The sequence below is a fragment of the Calliopsis andreniformis genome, unplaced genomic scaffold, assembly GCF_051401765.1.
Source record: "Calliopsis andreniformis isolate RMS-2024a unplaced genomic scaffold, iyCalAndr_principal scaffold0022, whole genome shotgun sequence".
NCBI lineage: Eukaryota > Metazoa > Arthropoda > Insecta > Hymenoptera > Andrenidae > Calliopsis > Calliopsis andreniformis.
The window spans coordinates 378,560-397,257 of NW_027480432.1; the positions used below are offsets into that span (position 1 = coordinate 378,560).

General features: G+C 49.9%; 1 protein-coding gene across 5 annotated transcripts in view; it reads right to left on the minus strand.

Moving 5' to 3' along the window:
* The window catches only part of Pnt (ETS transcription factor pointed), a 73,844-nt gene that overhangs the window by 2,041 nt on the left and 53,105 nt on the right, over positions 1–18,698 (minus strand). For 4 of the 5 annotated variants that reach the window (XM_076391529.1, XM_076391530.1, XM_076391531.1 and 1 more), the window contains 3 exons: positions 18,395–18,511; positions 14,189–14,392; positions 11,903–12,163 (listed from right to left, as the gene is read on the minus strand). In XM_076391529.1, coding sequence (XP_076247644.1) covers positions 11,903–12,163; positions 14,189–14,392; positions 18,395–18,511 — 582 coding nt within the window. The remainder of the gene's footprint in view (positions 1–11,902; positions 12,164–14,188; positions 14,393–18,394; positions 18,512–18,698) is intronic. The other variant, XM_076391532.1, reaches the window with a different exon arrangement.

Below are 18,698 nucleotides of genomic sequence, written 5' to 3' on the forward strand. Positions count from 1 at the left end.
TCAATGAACTATAAATTATCTTCGATCTAGCAAAACACTGTTTTTCGCAATAAGACTATTTGGGAAAATGATCTTTCAGATGAAGCATGCATATTTCCAGTGATTGAGAATGTGCTGTCACGGGAGGTTCAGAGTCTGCAGGGAGGAACTGCTGACACGTGGGCGGCGCGCATCTCGACGATTGGCTCGAGCCAACTCCGCCTATCTTCGGCTTCCTTTCCTCGAGCACGAGAAACCCATCGTGCGCGCACCTCCATTACGGAGGCTGCAACCGTTTTATTCTCATTTCTTTGCGAAAAAGTTCATAAATCATTCTTGGAGTGCAATTTTCAATTATCTTTAACCTAATTGATTTACTGATGATTATCATTTAAGACTATTATTCTTCGAAGAAATAGCAAATTCCTTTCCGTTTCGTAAGATAAATAGTCCAGCGATGTCCTTCGTTCACATCATTGGTCACATCTTGTTCTATATGAGCATCGAAGCAATTTCAACCAACCAAATTCACGATAAGAGATCCGATCTGTACATCCTGTTTTGATTGCTCGTGGCAGATATATATTTTTCATCGAATGCTAGACGATAAGATGTCAGGTAAAATCCAGTTGCACTTACTTTCGAGACTGGCGAACAGAGGTCGACGGAAATCGTTTAATCTTATCTAAAGCTTCACCATTAGACACCGAGAAAGTGAGACAGAGAATTAATACCCGATGATACCTTTATTTGGATGCTTAGAGGTTCTTTACCGCAAAATCAATTAATCAACTTATTGGATGAAGCTATTAACATTGAGTAGGTATCTAGTAGTACGACTACTGCTGCTTATCGCTTATGAAGATGATCTAATTACCTAAAACAGTATTCTCCAGATATACGTAGCTTACGATTCGATGAAAAACACTTTCCACTCTGGTTTCAGGACCTGCGTTCTCTAATAGTGTTCATGGTTTTGTTAGATTATCACAATCCAATTGGCCTAAGCGTCGCGTTGCGTGAACAGTTGAAATTACAATGTAGGTACGCGATATGTGTGACCAGCCAACGTTCCCACAGTTTTATCCATCTTCAACGACGAGAACAACAGGTGGCGAGAAAGAGCACGACCCGTAACGAGACGGGGTATCGTTAAAAGAGTTGGCTTGACTACAGCCGTACATCGACCATCGAAAAGCTTGCTTTCGGGACAAAGATCTCGTCGACAGATTAAAAGATTACACCTAAACCGATTGTTTTGAGATAATCTTCCCCCCTGTAGTGCAATTAAATGCGCAGTTGTCGAGACACGCCTACGCGAAATAGAGTAAAATTGTAATTGTAAGAAGAATTTGCAGATCCGCGCGTTCACACGGGTCTCCTATCATCGTCGAATCGCCGTACAAGTTCGCGGTGTTACCATTGCGATTCTTAATTCTGCCGCTAATTGTGCTACGGAGAGTACTTAGTCAGGGCAATAAATGACAATCGTCCTTGGTCATTAGCCAGGAGATTATGGGTTTGGGCCGACTTGAAATCATTGGGGCAGTAAGGGGTAGATGGGGGATGTAGATAACCAACGACGCAACTTTTGACAGCACTCGGGCGATATTCTCAGCAGTGACTACTCGCTTCTATTATGATCCTTCGGCTAGAATTTTCAGAAATTCAAGGGGACTCTGAAGTTATCCAGTGATCGTGCTTCGTTATGAAGAGGCAGTAAGCCAAGGGAAGAGAATTCTCATAAAAGTGTACAGGTTCTCATACTTGCGAGTAAGTTCGCGAAAAGAAGAACGCGGGTTAATAGGGCTGGTAGGGACGGACCCTTGTACGCACACCATCTACACCTGCACGGGTTTGGCGTGTAGCTGCACCTCGCACCCCATTTCATGGACGGTGAGCGTGGGAGTGCAGCTTCGAGTCGGCCCTCACGGGGCGCGCACACGCACGCACGCAACCACGCACACACGTTCGCGTACCCGCCTATAAGCACATGCTTCGTGCCTCGTAAATGCACCCTCGTTCGCGCTCTCTTCGTCTGCTCCGTTCGTCGCGAGCCGAAGCAAAGGAAGCGAAAGCGCGCCCTCGCCGAAACTATTCCGAAATTCCTGAGCATTCAGCCCGCGCGTTTATTCACACGGATGAACAATTGGAGCCCGCCACGAACGGAACCTTTTGCCTCTCTCTCCCCCCTTTCTGTTCCGATTCAAATCGAGTCGGTTCGCTATGACGCGGGAATGTCGCGATTCGGACCTTTAAACCCTTTGGACAACTGTCTCGAGAATATTACGTTCTCCGAGTATTTCCCATTTTATCAAGCGAAACTATCTTCGTAATATAAGTATGTACCTACTTTAAAGTCTAGCGTGAGGAACAGCTAAGCGTCGAAGAACAAATACCCCATTTGCCCCCAATGTTCCCAGTTTCTAGTATCGATTCTACTCACGATTAGAACACGATCCCTGTCGACCAAGTCAGAGCCTGAAGGAGCTTCGGTATGCTTTGAGGAAGGAAAAGGAGACCGTGTCTGAAAGGTTGGAGGAGAAAGGAACGGCAGGGAAAAAGAGCGAAAGAGAGAAGGCGAAAAGCGGGAGGAGAGGAAGGTTCCGAATGAGCAAAAGTAGCAGCCGCGTATCAGCTGTGGAACAGGTGCCGAGGCTTCGCTCGGCGAGCAAGGCGAGCAAGGCGAGGAAGGCGAGGAAGGCGAGGAAGAGGAGTAACGGCGAAAGCAAGTGAAGAGGCAGCCAGCCAGCGACGTGGCCAGCAACCGAGGCACGCGCCAAATCGAACCGAAACACGCCAGTCGGCGTGCACAGCTGCTGCTGCTGCTGCTGCTGCTGCTGCTGCTGCTGCTGCTGAGAGACGCGCACGGAGACGCGTAGCGGTGCGGCGGCGGTTCTCTTCAAAGTTGAAAACCTGCCTCAAGAACGAATGTTTTCAACACTGGATGGCCGCTATCTTCTTTGACTTAAGAGTGATGTGCCGTCCCCGTAGTTTCCTCTCCTGCTCGATTCTGGCCCGTATCGGAATCCCCGCGAATCACTGATACGTAAATACTCCATCTCCGGATGTGGCCACTTCGAGCATTCAGCCGCGAGTTTCACCACGATATTTACGCATTTCATTGCTTGATGTTGGGCCGCGATTTAGACGCAAGCTCGAGATAATAATGAATTCGTCGCGCTGCGAGTTCGTCGGCTCTTTGTATGCGAATGAACCACAGGGACGTATAACAAGAATTCATTGGAAATTCAATGTCGATGGATTCGAGTCTCTGTTAACGACTGAGAAAATCGCTTACAGGCTCTATGACGCGCCTCTTGTCATCATTTGCGTTTAAATGTACTATCAAGAATTTGATCTAAGCGAATAACGAATTCTATGAAACGACTGTATCGCTAAAGAGGACCGAAAGGATTAAGAAACAATGATTTCATCCGATATAAGGAATTTCAAGCGTGTCATGTAAAGACCGTGGCACTGCGATGATCAATTAACTTTCCTACCTCCATTAAAAATAGATAGCCCATGGTGGGGCTTGACAATGGACAATCAGTCAGGCCTGTTTAATCTGATGGAAAAGAATTTCCATCGGAGAAGAAGAGAAGACAATGTCGCAGAGACGACGGTGTGGAACGCGGGATACGTGCGCGCGAGCGCAAGAACGCGGCAATTGTGCGATACACGTACGCCGCCATGTAAAAAAGTCGTCCTCGACGGCAACGAAATCGCGCATTGTTCGGATAGACCGGTGACCTGCGAACTCTCCCACACTCCTCGCGGCCTGGGCTCCGTTCGACTTATGCGCGCATGTTTTTTGAACCAAAACGTATACGTGCACGCTCCGTTTAGAAAATCTTATACAGCTCATATTCTCTATTATTTCTACTTTATATTTTCCAGCTCGAAACATATCTTTCGTTCTCTTAATCTCCTCTCACCGCACGAAAAGAACAGCCAGTGTTCGGTCACAAGATTACTCGTAACGCGTCCTTATCGTTTTCCCTCTTTCCGTTCAACATTTCTCGCGTTTCCTCGTGCGATTATCGCCTCTTATTCGAAAAGATTTTCGTCGCTGAAAGTGACTTTGCGATGCGCAACGTACCCGATTCCCCCGAAAGTATTCAATTCGTTTCGCTCCCGCGACGCACGATACATAATCGCACGCTTCCTTCTCGAATCCTTGACAAAGTTCAGTTTCAGGGAAACCGCAGAGGCATAACGAAGTGTATCGCACGCGGTCGATCGGTGGCCTGAAGGTGGCCTGAAGGTGGCCTGAAGGTGGCCTGAAAGTTTGCGCCCGTAGATCTGCGAACCGTGCGATTCTGACCTTGCACGGCCCGGCTTTATTGGCGATTTAACGTGAAGCCACACCTTGCTGCGGGCATCGTGAACAAAAGGAGTCCGCGTTAAAAGTAACGATATAGTTACGGATCATTATGCGTCTGGGGGAGCGTTATTATCGAGCAACGTCGATTGCTCTCCCTCTGTTTGGGCGAAGGTAAAATTGCAAAGAGGAGCAGACGAGAGGAAATCGAGAGGAAACCGAGAGGAACCCGAGTGGAACCGACACGACGCGACGCGACGCTACGATTTCGTTGCGCGGGAGTGTTGAAAACTTTCCACGCTGCAGAAGCAGCCAGTGTTACGATAGATTCGCGTTCGAAAGAGAACGAGACACGGTTTTTCGGTTCCGATCGACGCGTTACGGTTTACATCCGCGCGCACAGTATGTTCCGTCTCTCTGTTACACACCGGTAATGCACTTTAATGCAATCGTAGACGATTGACCTTGATGGAAGAGTCAATTAGACGCGAGCAACGTAATGGCACGCGGCACGAGTCGCCGGTTGAACGAGACGCGTCAGCCTCCACTCGCTACGGGAAACCTTTCAAGTTCCATACATTTTGCCGAGACATCTATCGTAGAAAAGCGGAACGGTGGATATCTGTAGCGAAGAAGCAACTAGAACCGATAGACACAAACGACAAGATGTCGAGGCGGAGAGGAAGGTGTCGGAGTGGGTACCTGGCGTGTGGGTGGTCGCGTCCAAGGAGATTGGCGGCATGCCGGTGTTCCTGGCGATCGCGTGCTGATGCGGATGCTGATGGTGCGGATGGGTGAGAGGCTCCGCCTCCTGGTACGCGGGGTAATCGGCGTAAAATGGTTCGTGGCCTGTCATCAGCGTGTCCAGCATGTGGAGCACCATCTCCGAAGATGCTGTGGCGCCGCTACTCGTCGTCTGACCGATATCGTTTCCGTACGTGCCGACGATTATGGTCGGCGCCTGCCCCGAAGGCCGCGACGTCTCGACGCCCGCGACGCCCGCCGTGACGTCCTCGTAATTCTTTCGTTTCCGTCTGGTGCTCAATCCTGGACGCGCACCTATTCGCGCACCTATTCGCACACCTATTCGCGCCGATGCACCAGCGCATTCGTGCAGCCGGTTCCCAGTTTCTCTTGCGCGCCAAATCCTTTCTCGCTTCTTCCAATTCCTCTCGAGTTACGAACACCCTCCCGCGGGCCGAAGATGCGACGATAGTCTGCCGCGCTCGTCGACGACGATTCGCATAGCTAGTCACCGCGATCGCGATCGGCCAAGACTTTTTATCTCAACGACGCTTTGCGTCGAGCGTAAGATTTCGATGTCACTCTCTCACGGCAGAATCCGTGCATTCATTAAAACACACCGGGGCCTAGATAACTTGCACGAAACAGTTCTCAATGGACCATTCACACAATATCACAAAACTGGCTGCGGTTCCCTGGCGATCACTCTCTGCGATAAAACACACTCGAACCGTCTCTGAAATCGTACTCTAGCACCTGGCGTGTTGCAAATAGCACCATCGGTTAAGTAACTGCCAGTTCACACTATAACAGAACCGTTGGAGAGTATCCAAAATGCGATCCTCGAGAGTTTTCGTGCGCTAAACCACGCAACAGGTGTCTCTCAGAGGGTGGAATCCTCCTGTCTGCTGTCCTGCGGGACTATCCAATTACTTCAGCTCCTTTGCACCGCGATATATTTGAAAATCACTTTGCCAACGTGCGACCAAGCGTATCCTGTTCTTACAGAGCACAACGTCTACGCTATCAGCGAGAAACGCGCGCGAGCACCTTCAAGAGGAAGGAAAGAAACAATTGATTATCCCCTAAACGCGAGTCACGATGATCACAGAATCGGTACGAAAACTGAGAAAGATAGCAGAGGACGAGGGCGAAGGTAGGAGAGAAGCGCGAATAATCGTGCGTAGAAGAGAGCTTCCTTTCGCGTGTACTCTCCACTTGACGTGAGCGCGCGTGTCACTGTGACGAAGCGTCGCGCCGTTTCCGCTCTCCGGTCCGCCGTTTCGCCCACCCTTCTCTCCTTTCCTCTTCCCCACCAATCAGCCTCCCACCCTTCGCTCAGCCAGGGCTTCTCCTTCCTCCTTCTCCTGGCTGCAATTCTACCAGCTGCGGATTGCGTTCTCGTTCGCTACCGCACCGACAGAGGTGGAGGGGACCTTTGGCAGGGGAAATTACACGGGGTAGGGGAACGATGACACCTAGTGGGGGTGGATGAGGCCTGGAGGGGCAACTTATAAAGTAGAGGGGAGAGAGGGGCGAGTGGGGATCGGGAGGGGTCACAACCGCCCCCTCGATCTTTCAACCACCTGCTGCTACCAAGATAATGTTTTCTCTGCAATTCAACGCGCGATAGATTTCCGTGGGGTCGAACATCTAGACATAGTCATCGAAACATTTTTCCTCCGAATGTTCAGCTCCTCGCGATTGCTAAAAAAACACTGATTCCTTCGATCTGAATGGCCACGAGAAACGAGCGAACACGGGCGACGAGACGAGTTATGGCACAGTGGTAACTTGGACGAAATTTTCTACCGTTACTACGTGGGAACAATTCCTTTGATATTGTCTCCTTAATCGTTTAACTGGAAAAGGAGACACACCTGTGCGAGACGTTAATATTCGTCTCGACACGAAATCATTGTAAATACATGTACGCGTTAGCTGGCAAAGACGAGTAAATATAATTACCGCGGTGCAGCGTTAGGTAATTAAGTAGCGTGCAAAGAAGAATATGCCAGCGACGACGCGGTTACACACGATTATTGCTCTTGCGGAGTTCCTCTTAATGACAAGAAAAGGCGAGAAACTAGAGGCGGGCGGTCCTTCCTTTCCGCTGTTCCCGCTGAGCACAGCTCGCGCTCCTGTCACGCGTTCGACGCAAAATCTACTTTTTCTTAATCATGCAACGCGGTTCGTTGAATCGTAACCTCACGTTTTCAAGTGCACAGAGAAAAGTATAATCTAAGAGCAGAAAAGGTGTGAATCGAAGCTGATGTAGAAAAGTAAAAAAAAGGAGCCGAGGGTGTAGTAGGACAGATCGAGGAGCGCGAGCGGTTGTAACGCGAGGTCGCAAGTCCGAAGGGCCTAGCCTATTTTCGAGAGGGGGCTGGCTGGGGAGGCGCAGAGACCGGATGCCAAGAGAGGCGAGGCAACGGGGGTTTCTCTGTTCGGCGGGCTCGCACGTGATGCAGAGGGGACCGGAAGTGCTCACTCCCCTACGCCTCGTGCCTCTCGCTCGCTCGCTCGCTCGCTCGCTCGTTCGCTCGCTCGCTTGCTCGCTTCGTGTATAGTCCGCCGGCAATAGTAATGGGAGTTACGAGCAACGCACAATAAGGACACGAGAGTTCGATGCGCCTTGTGCCTGCCTTCGTTTCTTTTGCGCACGCTTTTACCGTTCATGCTGCGTGTGTTGCTGCTTTTCTGCCTACTCGGTCACCTCCCACTTTCATTATGCCCTCTCGTTACCATTCTTGTGCCGAGGGGTTGCGTCGCGACGCTGCCTTTTGTCCCTGCGCCAGGTTGACGTTTACGCTGGACGAATTCGACGCGACGCGATCTAACAGACATGCGAATGCGAAGCCTTCTCTCCCTGCGAAGGCCGACGGAAGTCAGCGTACACGTAGGGGTTGGGATTACGAAAAGAGTATTATTGCGATTAAACGTAACGAAGAAAGATTAGAATGTTTAGAAAACGATACCGTGACACGGTTAGAAAAAGCTGAGCTTACGTTTTTCTACTTTGCTCGAGGCAGTGGCAGAAAAGAGCAGTTGACGCGAGCGCAGAGAAGACAGAGGAAGACGGAATAGTCTCGCTTTCCTTGCGTCGATCGTTTTTTGCTTACTTGTAGTTTCTTTCGATTGGCGCGTTGCGCGTCGCAGCGTTAGCGAAACCGAGATCAGGCTACTGCTGACTTCGTGTGTTTCGAACAAATGCGAGGAGACTTGATCGTATCGTGTAAACGGAGTCTATATCGATCGAATACCATGTAGGATGTACAACGTACTCTGGTCGAAAAGCGGTCGTACGAGATTGCCACCTCTCTCTGTTCGCATCTGTTCGATTGTTGAAGCTCCTCGGTAGCTGGAGCACTCTCTCTTAAAGTGAGCAACAATGCCGTCTCAGCCAGGCCAAACTACAGAGGGTGCATTAAGGGAGGAGCACTCGAGGACATTATAAAACTATCCTCTGCTCTCCGGAATATTGGGGTAGGACTCCTCCCTCCCTTTCTCCGCGCTCCTTCGGCTTCCGGTTGTAACGTGAGCTTCCACTCCCTGACCCTCTCTTCTTTCTCTCCTCGAGGCTCCCTCTGTCTCCCTCTGTCTCCCTCTGTCTCCCTCTGTCTCCCTCTGTCTTTCCCTCGATGAGCACCAATCACGGGCTAGCGAGGACGAAAAACCACGGACACAGAGGACGAAGACGACGACGACGACGACGACGACGAAGACGATGCACGTCGAGGGCGACGTACACGGACAGGAAGAAGGGACGAAAAAAACACACACACGAGCGCAGCCACATACACCGCGATCGTGTCGTGAGTTCTGAATGAGCGACAGAGGCTTTGTAGGCCCCCGAGGCGGTGTACGAACTATGAATGAACGAGTGAATGAATACAACCTGTGCCAGCCATCATCCCCCTCCCCTGGCATGCGCCTTTTCCCTTCCTGCCCGGTTGCATCCCTCTACGACCCCAATATCCTTCTCTCTTTTTCGTTCCCCTTGATTTTTCATCCCTTTCCGCAACATTTCTACGACGAGCTTGCACAATTGCTAGCATATGTTCACCCCATAGCCTGCTGGACGCGATATTATTTTTCCTTCGCTCTTTTCACCTTTTGCGAGCCTTCTTTTGGCAAGAGACTTTAATTGCTTCAAAAAGACGATTGCTTTTCTCATTTCCACGGAGCAGACGCGCGAGTGGAAGAAAAGAAGCGACGAGGACGATCGCCAAAAAACGTGCTTCCAGGGCCTGAGGGTAATCAAAATGCCGCATGGACAGCCATGGTTAGTTATCACGCGGTAGTTGCTTAACAAATAATCAATTGTGCTCGTCGGCACGATTGACTAACCTTTTCCATAAAGGTAACGCGAATGGCGTCACAAGACAGGGGCTGTCCTTTTTTGGTCGGGTGTCAGTAAACTGATGGAAGTTGATTTTGCGCACGCGGGATATTCGACGCGAAATAACGCTGTTCGCCGGCGTTGTCATCGTCTTTTGCCTCTACTAATTTATGCACACGCGCGACGATAGACGTGACGCGACCACCGAGCGGACCTTCTCAAACTGGCATCCTCGAAAATAAGTCTCGGGTTATTGGCAATTTCACTCGAATTGCGAGGGTTCAGCTGTGATAGAGGACTCGATTCTTCGTGGAAGCTGATGGGTTAGGTAGGCGGTGAAAATTCTGAAAACGTGAAGGGTTACGAAATTCTCGCGAGAATTGAGTATGTTCGTAGAGATATAATCCGCAAAGTTGCTGTTGATCTATGGGTTGGAAAAGTTGGAGAGCGAGGCGCGTGTGCACCGGAGTAACGTAACGCGTCGGTTCCAAGAGGAGGAGGTCGAAAGCGAGGATAAGCGAGAGTCGAACCAGAGACCTCGAAGAGCCGCGATACATAACGTAACAGTGCTCCGGCAAGCAGAAATAATGAGTCTATTATACGGTCGTCTGTGTTGGTCGTCTTGCAACGACACGTTCTACGCGTGCACGTATCACGATACAGTTCGCCAAGCCTTATGCAAACTCTTTCGGCAATTTACCTAGAAACGAATACACGTTCGTCGAGGATCAGCCATCCTTCTCCTTATCGCGCGAAAATTCTCCTGCTCTCGGTAGCTGCTTTGCGATCTCTATTTTGTAAAAGAAGTTTGGGAATCGTCGATCGGTAAGAGCAGAAAAATCTGCACTAGGTTCTCCAAAGACGACGAAGACTTGGGAATTGCATATGGGTATATTTGTTGTCGGGGTTAGAGGCAAAGAGCCCGGGCATCGTCTCCATCGTCCGCGGCGAAGCGTGCAGAGGGTCCGACTTTCCCTCGTTCACCCACGGTCACTGCTGCAATGACGTAAGGCCCTGGCTAGGTAATTGTTACCTACGCTACGAACGCTCGCCTCATAATGTTCTTCTCCGTTCCGTTCTATCCGCTCGACGACCCGTTCTCGCGTGCGCTGAACACGCTTGCGTCGTCTCAATTCGTCCCCAGGAGACGATGATTGTAACTTTGGATATCTATGCTTGACAGAGAACCAGGGCCCCACTTGCCATAGAAATCCATTCAAGTCTACCTTAATCGAGCCTCAAAATCTGAAATGTTCGTATAAGCCTCGTTAGGACTGAAGTAATTCACGGTTGGTGTTTTCCCAGAAATAACGTCGACATGACACCGTCGATAGCATCGAGAATGTGGAAAAAATCGAGGGCAACGAATTGCCCAGCCGGATGAATGGGATGATCCACTCCCAGCTCTAGCGTTTTCCATTGTTCGTCGGTGGAACGACGCGAAGTCCTTCGACTGAATGAGTTGCGTCAGAGTTGAACGATGAAAACGGCGTAGAATAAGGTGAATCACGGGTGTGAGTTGCGATCCGCGATCCGCGAGCCGCGAGCAGCGCAGCGGGTAGAGACATTGCATTAATCCACCCTCTCTGAGGTGAGGCGACGCGAGCCGATTTCTAGACGGTTTTCGTGTCAGTGAAATCGGCCGGATTGTCGTCGTTTGATGACGATGAAACTTGAAATGAGAGCCGACGATAATGAGAGACCTGTGGCAACGCGTGCAAACGCGCTTGGCCGGGAGATGCTATCAGTCACCCTGACGTAACAATGAGAAACTCCTCTCTGTCGAGTCGCAACTGCTTTCATTCGTTCGCCGTTGCAATCGGGGGAAATAAATAAACCTGCTTGTCGCAGGGTTTCGCGGCTTCCCTCGATTCCGTCCGCGTCTCTGGCCAGCGTTTCCCAACCTGGACTCCCCCTAGTCCTACCAACAGATCAAGATTATCTCCAACAATTTCTAAACAACTGCTCGAGGAAAGATGCAACGATGTATGATTTACATTCTGACGCCTTTGACCGAGAGAAGAGTTAGGAACTTTGGCTGGAGAGAGGACCTGGCAGATTTCGCTGTCTCCCAAACTCGGGAGGTAGGAACAGTCTCGAGAAAAGACTCGTGTTCCACTACTCTCAACCTTTTCCAATTTATCTTCTCGCACGGATGTCGTGGAGAAACGTGCGTGGGTGTATATTGACTTGAAAAAGGGCCAACGTTCTTCGACATCAAAGGATTCGACGTGGTCTTGGAACAACGAAGGAAGACTACATTCTTTCAACGTCAAGGAGTATGAGTCGAAAAATAATTTCCTACGAGTCGCACAATCGATTCGTCGTCTTCGCGGCTTCAAACTACTTCAATCAACAGGTTTCGCTTCGATAACGAATTCTATGATACGTATTTTACTGTTCGAGCCAAATCGCGCTCATTAGTGTAATTATCTTAGGATCAACAATGCGAAACTGTCGGACACGATAAGCGAAACTAGGGCGCAGGGGAGTGTGAAACAGACACTTACCATCGCTGTGGTACTGTCTCGAGGGTAGAGAAACTGCGGTGGAGGGCGGTTGCAAAGTGGACGGCGGTTGATTTCCGGTTTGAGGGGCTGACAAGTTGGAGGTGGCGGAACTCGCGGGCGTCGCTGGACTCTTATGCTCTGGGGTCGCCACTTGATGAGCCGTGCCTTGGTAGCCCAGAAAATCGCCCAAATCTGGCACGCACACGCTCTCGTACATACTGCCGGTCACGTTCTCCAGGGAGGCTTTCGCCGCATCCACATCTGATTGGAAAATCGAACAAATCCCCATAATTAATGTTCTAGCTACGCGATTCTACAACACCTGATTTGCATTCTAGTCTCTTCTTTTTTACCTAACAGCATGAGAGTATCGCGAGCGGTAATCGGGATGAACGATCTAACCGCGTGCTCCATTATTACGGCCGTTATTGCGAAGGAGACTATTGCCATTGCCGTGATTCATCAGCGACAACATATACCTACTACTACTGTTCTCTGTCTGTTCTTTCTTTCTGGACATTTGGAAAAATCGGGATTCCTTCCCACCGAAACGATGGAATCGAGAAAGAGACCTGTTGCACAATCCGCAAGGACGAGGCAAATTCGCGGCGGTATGTACTAGCGAAAGGGACGATATATCATGGGTTTCACCGCGATTCGACCGTGCCTGCAGCGGGAGGATACAACTTTTTAGTTTCTACTTTTTTTTACGGCGCAGGAAAGTTTCCTAATATCCGTTCTCGTTCGCGGAATCAAAGCGATTACCCACGCTATGTCGCTGTGTCTACACGCGTACGAACGCGAGCCAGGTTGAATCACGATCGCTCGAGGATCACGAACGTTTCACCGCTCCGACGCAGACCTGTGCTTGAAGCAAGTACCTACCTACATTTTTCACATCTCTTTCGTGCCTTTTCCCCCGCCGAAATTTTCGACAATTCAACCTGTCCTTTCTTCTTCTGATCGAGCGCCGTTTCCATCTATATCCTTTGTTTCAATCGCTTCGAGTCACAAGCCTTTCATCGATCGTATCGTGTATCATTCACCGGAGGAAGTTTCCCTCGAACTTCTATATCTTCGGGCGGAGAAGGCAGGAAGGGAGTGTGCGAGAGGGACAGTCGATGGTTGAAATGAGCCCGAGAGCGAGAGGGGAGAGAGAAGGGAGAGAGAAGGGAGAGAGAGAGAGAGAGAGAGAGAGGAGCGGCAAGGCATGAAATGATGCGGACAGGAAGCGGAGGTTCACCCATGATTTAACTCCCGTTAAGTAAAAGCCCGTACTTCCTTATCGATTATTCGTGTCGTCCCATCGGCGGAGAAACCGCGATCCGATCGATTGGGCCCGATTGGACACGTTGACGCGAACCGAGACCAATGAGTTATTTATACGAATCAGGGGCTTTTTCATTATCGCTCGTAAAGAATTCGATGATCTACTGTATTAAATGCTGGCGAACGTTGCGATTTCATATAAAAAATGGGTGAAATCGAATATGCGGTGGTCGAGAAGAGGCAAGAGGGAGAAGCGTCCTCTCGTCCATCGAGCAGCGTGATCCAACTTCCTCTTCTCGTAAAAATTGCACGATCCGTTGAAAGGGATCCCTCGTGTATCTCGACTAGAATCTCGTAATCGAAATACGAGTGGATTCCTCGTGAACGTATGCAGGCACGCAGCCAGGCGAACAGGCACGCACGCAAGCAAGCACGAGCGGGCCGAAAACCACCTAAGTGGCCGAGGCAATGGCACGGGACCATTCTGGTGGCACAGGATATCCGGAGTGGGAGTTTCTATGCCGTGGGGCTCTCTTTTTTCCTCCTATTCTCTCCTTCGTTCGAATAAAAACGGCCGATTCAACGCTTCGAAATGCTGAAAACAGGAGCGCAACGCGCGACGGCCAGGGGGGGTGAACGAACCGTCTCGCCTCCTCCATCCCGTCATTGTTCGCGGCCAGTTTCTGCCCTGCTACCTGCCGTGACATTGCGATTTCATGGAAATTCGATATATGCTTTTTTTCTCGAGGACAACGCGGGGAATGGTATGTTCTCGATGGGGAAAACGACTCTTCTTCCTTTCGCGAATCTTCGCTCTCCCTTCTCCCTCTTCGCTTTTTCCCTCTTCGAAAGTTTCCCTATTTTCTAGGGAAACCTTTGGATCAGTTTCAGAGACAAATCGGATTGTCAATTGCGGAACTGAGGATGAGTCTTAAGAGAAGACACTCTAGAAATACATTACCGAACGATCGAAAGATAAACGGAGAGGCTGGAATAAAGAGGAAAAAAGTCACGTACCTTTCTGCAAGATCTCGAGATGCTCCCACAGGATATCGCCCATGAAGGCTGGAGCACGTGCCAAAAAGGATTCCTTCCCCATGGCACAAATCTGTTTCCCGGTCATGTGCTGCCAAGGCTGCATCGCCACACCCTCCAGGGAGAATTCCCCGATCGCCCAGTGCAGCCAGTGAGTGACAGCTGCTTCCGACCATTGCCGTGGGTCTGAAACACGTCGTTCTTAAGATTACCCCCTGAAAACTGAATAGCTGCTCGCAAAAAACTTGCAATCTATGCCTAGATATTAATGGTAATGTTTGACGATTAAACCTCACTGATTAACAACAATCTCAGAGACTTTCAAATGGGAGACGATCGGTGTCTACTTCAACGACTCTAAGTTCAAGAAACGTTTCGTTTGTGTAGTTGCGCCGAAAGAATTTTTAGTCGCGTCGAAAGTTGAGGGAGGAGAATAATGGTAGTGTGACGCAAGGCTTTTCGAAGACGAGAGATATTGTGTCGGGTTGACGACATGATCGGTACTCGAGCCCGACCATCTTTGGTAGAAGCAGTACCGAGAAACATTGGAATGTCCCATTTGAGGTGCGCGCCCATATTTGCACGCGTGTCTTGCATTGTTTCGCGGTATCTTCCCGCGTAAAAGTACAGTTCGGCTCATAATGCAAACAGAAATTACGGCGAACCGTCCTAACGCGTGAGCCTCCTTCCTCTCTTTCGACCCTGAGTGAGTTCTTTGAAACGCGTGCAAACGAGCCTACGAATCGCTCCAATCAATTCGAATACTTTTGCTTTTCCCGTTTTCGCGAGACGATTCGTCATGCCTCTGTAGATTAGAACTCCCTTGAAAAAATGTAACGTCGCGTAAAACTCGTAAGAGGGAAGATTTCGAGCAATTTAGAGAAACGCTAATGGAACGCATCAGGTATTTATTTTCTAATTAACGCAAATCTTGAACTGTAAGACGGCAAACGAACACAGATAGAAAACTAGCGCGCTTTTGTTGGATGTTTTCTCGTATCTCTGATAATCTTGTTCCACCGGCATCGCGATCTGCATATTTCTCTCTCTGGGCGATGATAATGCATGCAAGTAATCTAATGTAATACAGGACTTTTAACTCCCACCCGTCGTTTCACCTTATCTGCCGGTTGATTACGTCGTAGAAAACTAATTGCCTAGATTACCCTATTGCGGTACGCTTGATTAAAAGCCGTGCCAGCGAATCAACGCAACGGCCGGCCTAACCGTCTGGAGGAACGATAGCAACCTGGAACTCTGAGCTTCTGTAACAATTTATACATACCGTTGAAGAAACGTCTTCAGATTCAGAATTTTTCGATCGTGAACCTAGAAGAGAGTAGCCTCGAAATGGAAGACTCTTCTCTGATTGGAGAACGCGTCGGCTAGTTAAAGGGAAATAAAAAGGAGTAATCGAGGAAAGAAAAGAAGGCGGGTGTCAGGCGTCGCTAGGAGCGAGAAGGAGAACGAGGACTGTTAACAATGCTGACAAGGAATAAGTTGGGCAAACATCGGCGCGATCCTCAAATATCGGCGGCCGCTTTGATCGTGCCGTGCCGTTAGACACTCGGAATGGCGCGCGCGCGCGCGCGCGAGCGCGTCCTCTTTGCTCTCTCACCTTTTCTCTATTTATGCATTATCGCCGCGCAGCGGCCGGTCCTGCTTAGGACCGCGTGTCTACCTCATCTTTTCCACGAACGAGATATATACTCCTTTCGACCCCCTCCCTCCCCCACCATCCATTCATAAAAAGAACCTTAGACTCGCGAGTCACGTAATGCCGCGCGCGAGATCGAACTCCGATCGACGATTTCGATATGGACATCCAAGGCCTCCGGTGCCGTTCCTCGTCTTCTTTGCCGTCGCGCCGACTACTGTGCTCCCGACGATCGACCAGCCAGACTTTCAGATCGAATCTGAATTACCTTTAGCGTCCACGATCCTTCTCCACTTTTAGGATAGCTGTTTTTCTCGACGAACCAACCAAAACTGTAATGCGAAAGTGTCCGAAGGTGATCAAGGTTGCATCGACCCTTAAACAGAGATAGGCAGCGGTGCAGGTGTCACGCGCTGGGTTCCTGTGATTTCGGCCAGTCAGTTGGTTTAGGAACCCTCGTTCCTGTAGTTTAAGGCCTGTGTAGTTTACCTACGATACCGATGTACCTGTCCTCCACTGATAAATTTCGCTCCTGCGCGGCCGTGTCGCGGCCGTGTCGCATCCCACTGTGTCCCGTCGCGCCGTTCTACAGGTGGACGACGCCAATTTCTTTTCCTTCCCCCCACCGTTTTCCCTCACTCGTTTTTTCAAGCTGACCGGCCAGCCAGAAAGAAACGCGTCGATGCGAGATTACGGCCACGAGTAAAGGGACTTTAATTAGCCATCTGACGCGACTTCTACGACGCGTTTTCTAGCTTTTTGCATTTTATCGAACGCGATATCTCCCAGCGGACCCCGTTAGCCGTGCTGACCTGTCTCTCTGCTTCGCTGCTCGATCCTCGATCCTCTCTCTTTCCCTCTCGAATCGAGATTCTGAAACATTCTTTTTCCGCGAACGATGCAATTAGGGATGAAAGAAGCGCAGAAAAGAACGAGCAAGATTCTGTCAGTGTGTCGATGCATGTTCGGCCAGTACGTGACGAATCGGCTCGGTTCGACGAAGGAGACAATATCCTTGGCGGCGATTATTATTCATAAGAAAGGCAGATTCTGAATAAATCATAATAACGAATGCGTCAGAGGGTTCTGACGTTCTACGGGGCAATCGCGAATGCACGCCGTGCCGCAGCAGGTGCTTCTTCGTCGTCAGTTGTGGCGCACGCCTGCGAGATTCTTCGATTACTGGTACGAATCTCCGATCGATCGAATTACGATCATTCGATCGAGCCCGATAGGAGACAATGGGTCTCGAAAAGGTCGAGGAGACAATGAAGCGAGGAGACAATGAAGCGAGGAAAAGAAGAGGAAAGGAACGGGAACAGAATGAGCAGGAGCCGCGGCTAGCCGGTCCGATGTAAGTGGAACGACGTCGCGAGGTTCGTGGTTAGGTTCACGGAGGTCAGACTGTAGGTGATCTGGCCGGAGGGTACGAACCCAGGGCATGTAGACCGGAAGTAACGTCACACCCGCGTGGCTCTGAATGCGCATACCGGATGTGTGGCATCGGCTCCCCATCAGAGAACCATCAACATCACATTCACAATTCCTGCACATCGCCGCCTCGTCGCACATCACATCACATTGCGTATAAACCCGCGTATGAACCCGCGTATGAACCCGCGTCGTCTCCACGCTCGCACGTTCACCTACTCTCTCTTTCTCTCGAGCCGGTCGAATTTGCGACAATTTCACCTGATCCAATTCTGTATCTATTCCATAGAATCGCAGACTAGGATGCTGAATGCCGTAACTGACTTAATCAGCGCATAAACAAGAATAGCACGTAGGTGGAAAAAAGTGAATGCCACGGTTGTAAGAAACGAGCAGCTGGCTGATTAACAAGTACAAGTAATGGTTACGACTGTCGGGACTCGGTAAACATACTTTCCGCGGATATCTTAATCAGATTCGATAATTACGAAGCCGTGATCGACGACTAATCGTTCTCTGATTCGAAACACTGGAAGCTGTAACTGGCTGTAACTACTGTAAGGAAACAGTATTTCTTTGAAAGAGCATTGTACAAGAGTAGCAACAGTCTAGAGTTCTCGGAGCTGACGAACGCTTCTCCAAATCCACTCGTTTCGCGAAAGTTGCATCATTTTCGAGAAGATCCACTTTTACGGTCGCAACGGTCGCAACGTTCCCAACAGGTAGACCATCGACGCTCAGTGCAGCTCCTCATTATCGACATCTCGCTATCATTAACACGGCGCATAAACGATCGCGCGCCGTAATCGCGTCGTTTTCTCGAGGACGAGGTCCGCGTAAAACCCGATACGCTAACCGTATCGGCCGTTTAATGTATTCGTCCCTCTCCGATGAAAACATCAAAGCTCGCGGCTCGAATGCGTAGCGTATATCGCGGCAACGATCCTGTAATTAGAAGTCGTTGGGGAAACCTGTACCGACGCGTGGAAGCTGAGCCACGGAGAGAGGGAAAGGAGGAACACACGCGCCGGAGGAACAAGCTTTCTGCTACGCTGGAATACAAGCGTATTCGTAGTTCGACAAAAAGACCAGCTACTGACCTTTGGTTATGTTCAGGCGGACTCGTTCCTTCTCCCAGGAGGCGAATGAAGCCTCGAGGGCCTCGGTCATCTTTTTGTTGGTCCCAGGTGTTAACGGCGGCACTTGCGCCGGTATATCTGCAACATCCAAATATACCCTTAAGTGAAACAAGTGGAGAAGGGATTGCGCGAGTCGTTCGTTATCCGTTATCCGTTATCCGTTTTTCGTTGAAATGAAGGAAGAAAGGGAGGTGGGTGATTTTGATTTTCGTGAAAATCGAGCAAAGTCGGCGAGCCAACGGGCTCCTACACTAAATGATCATTC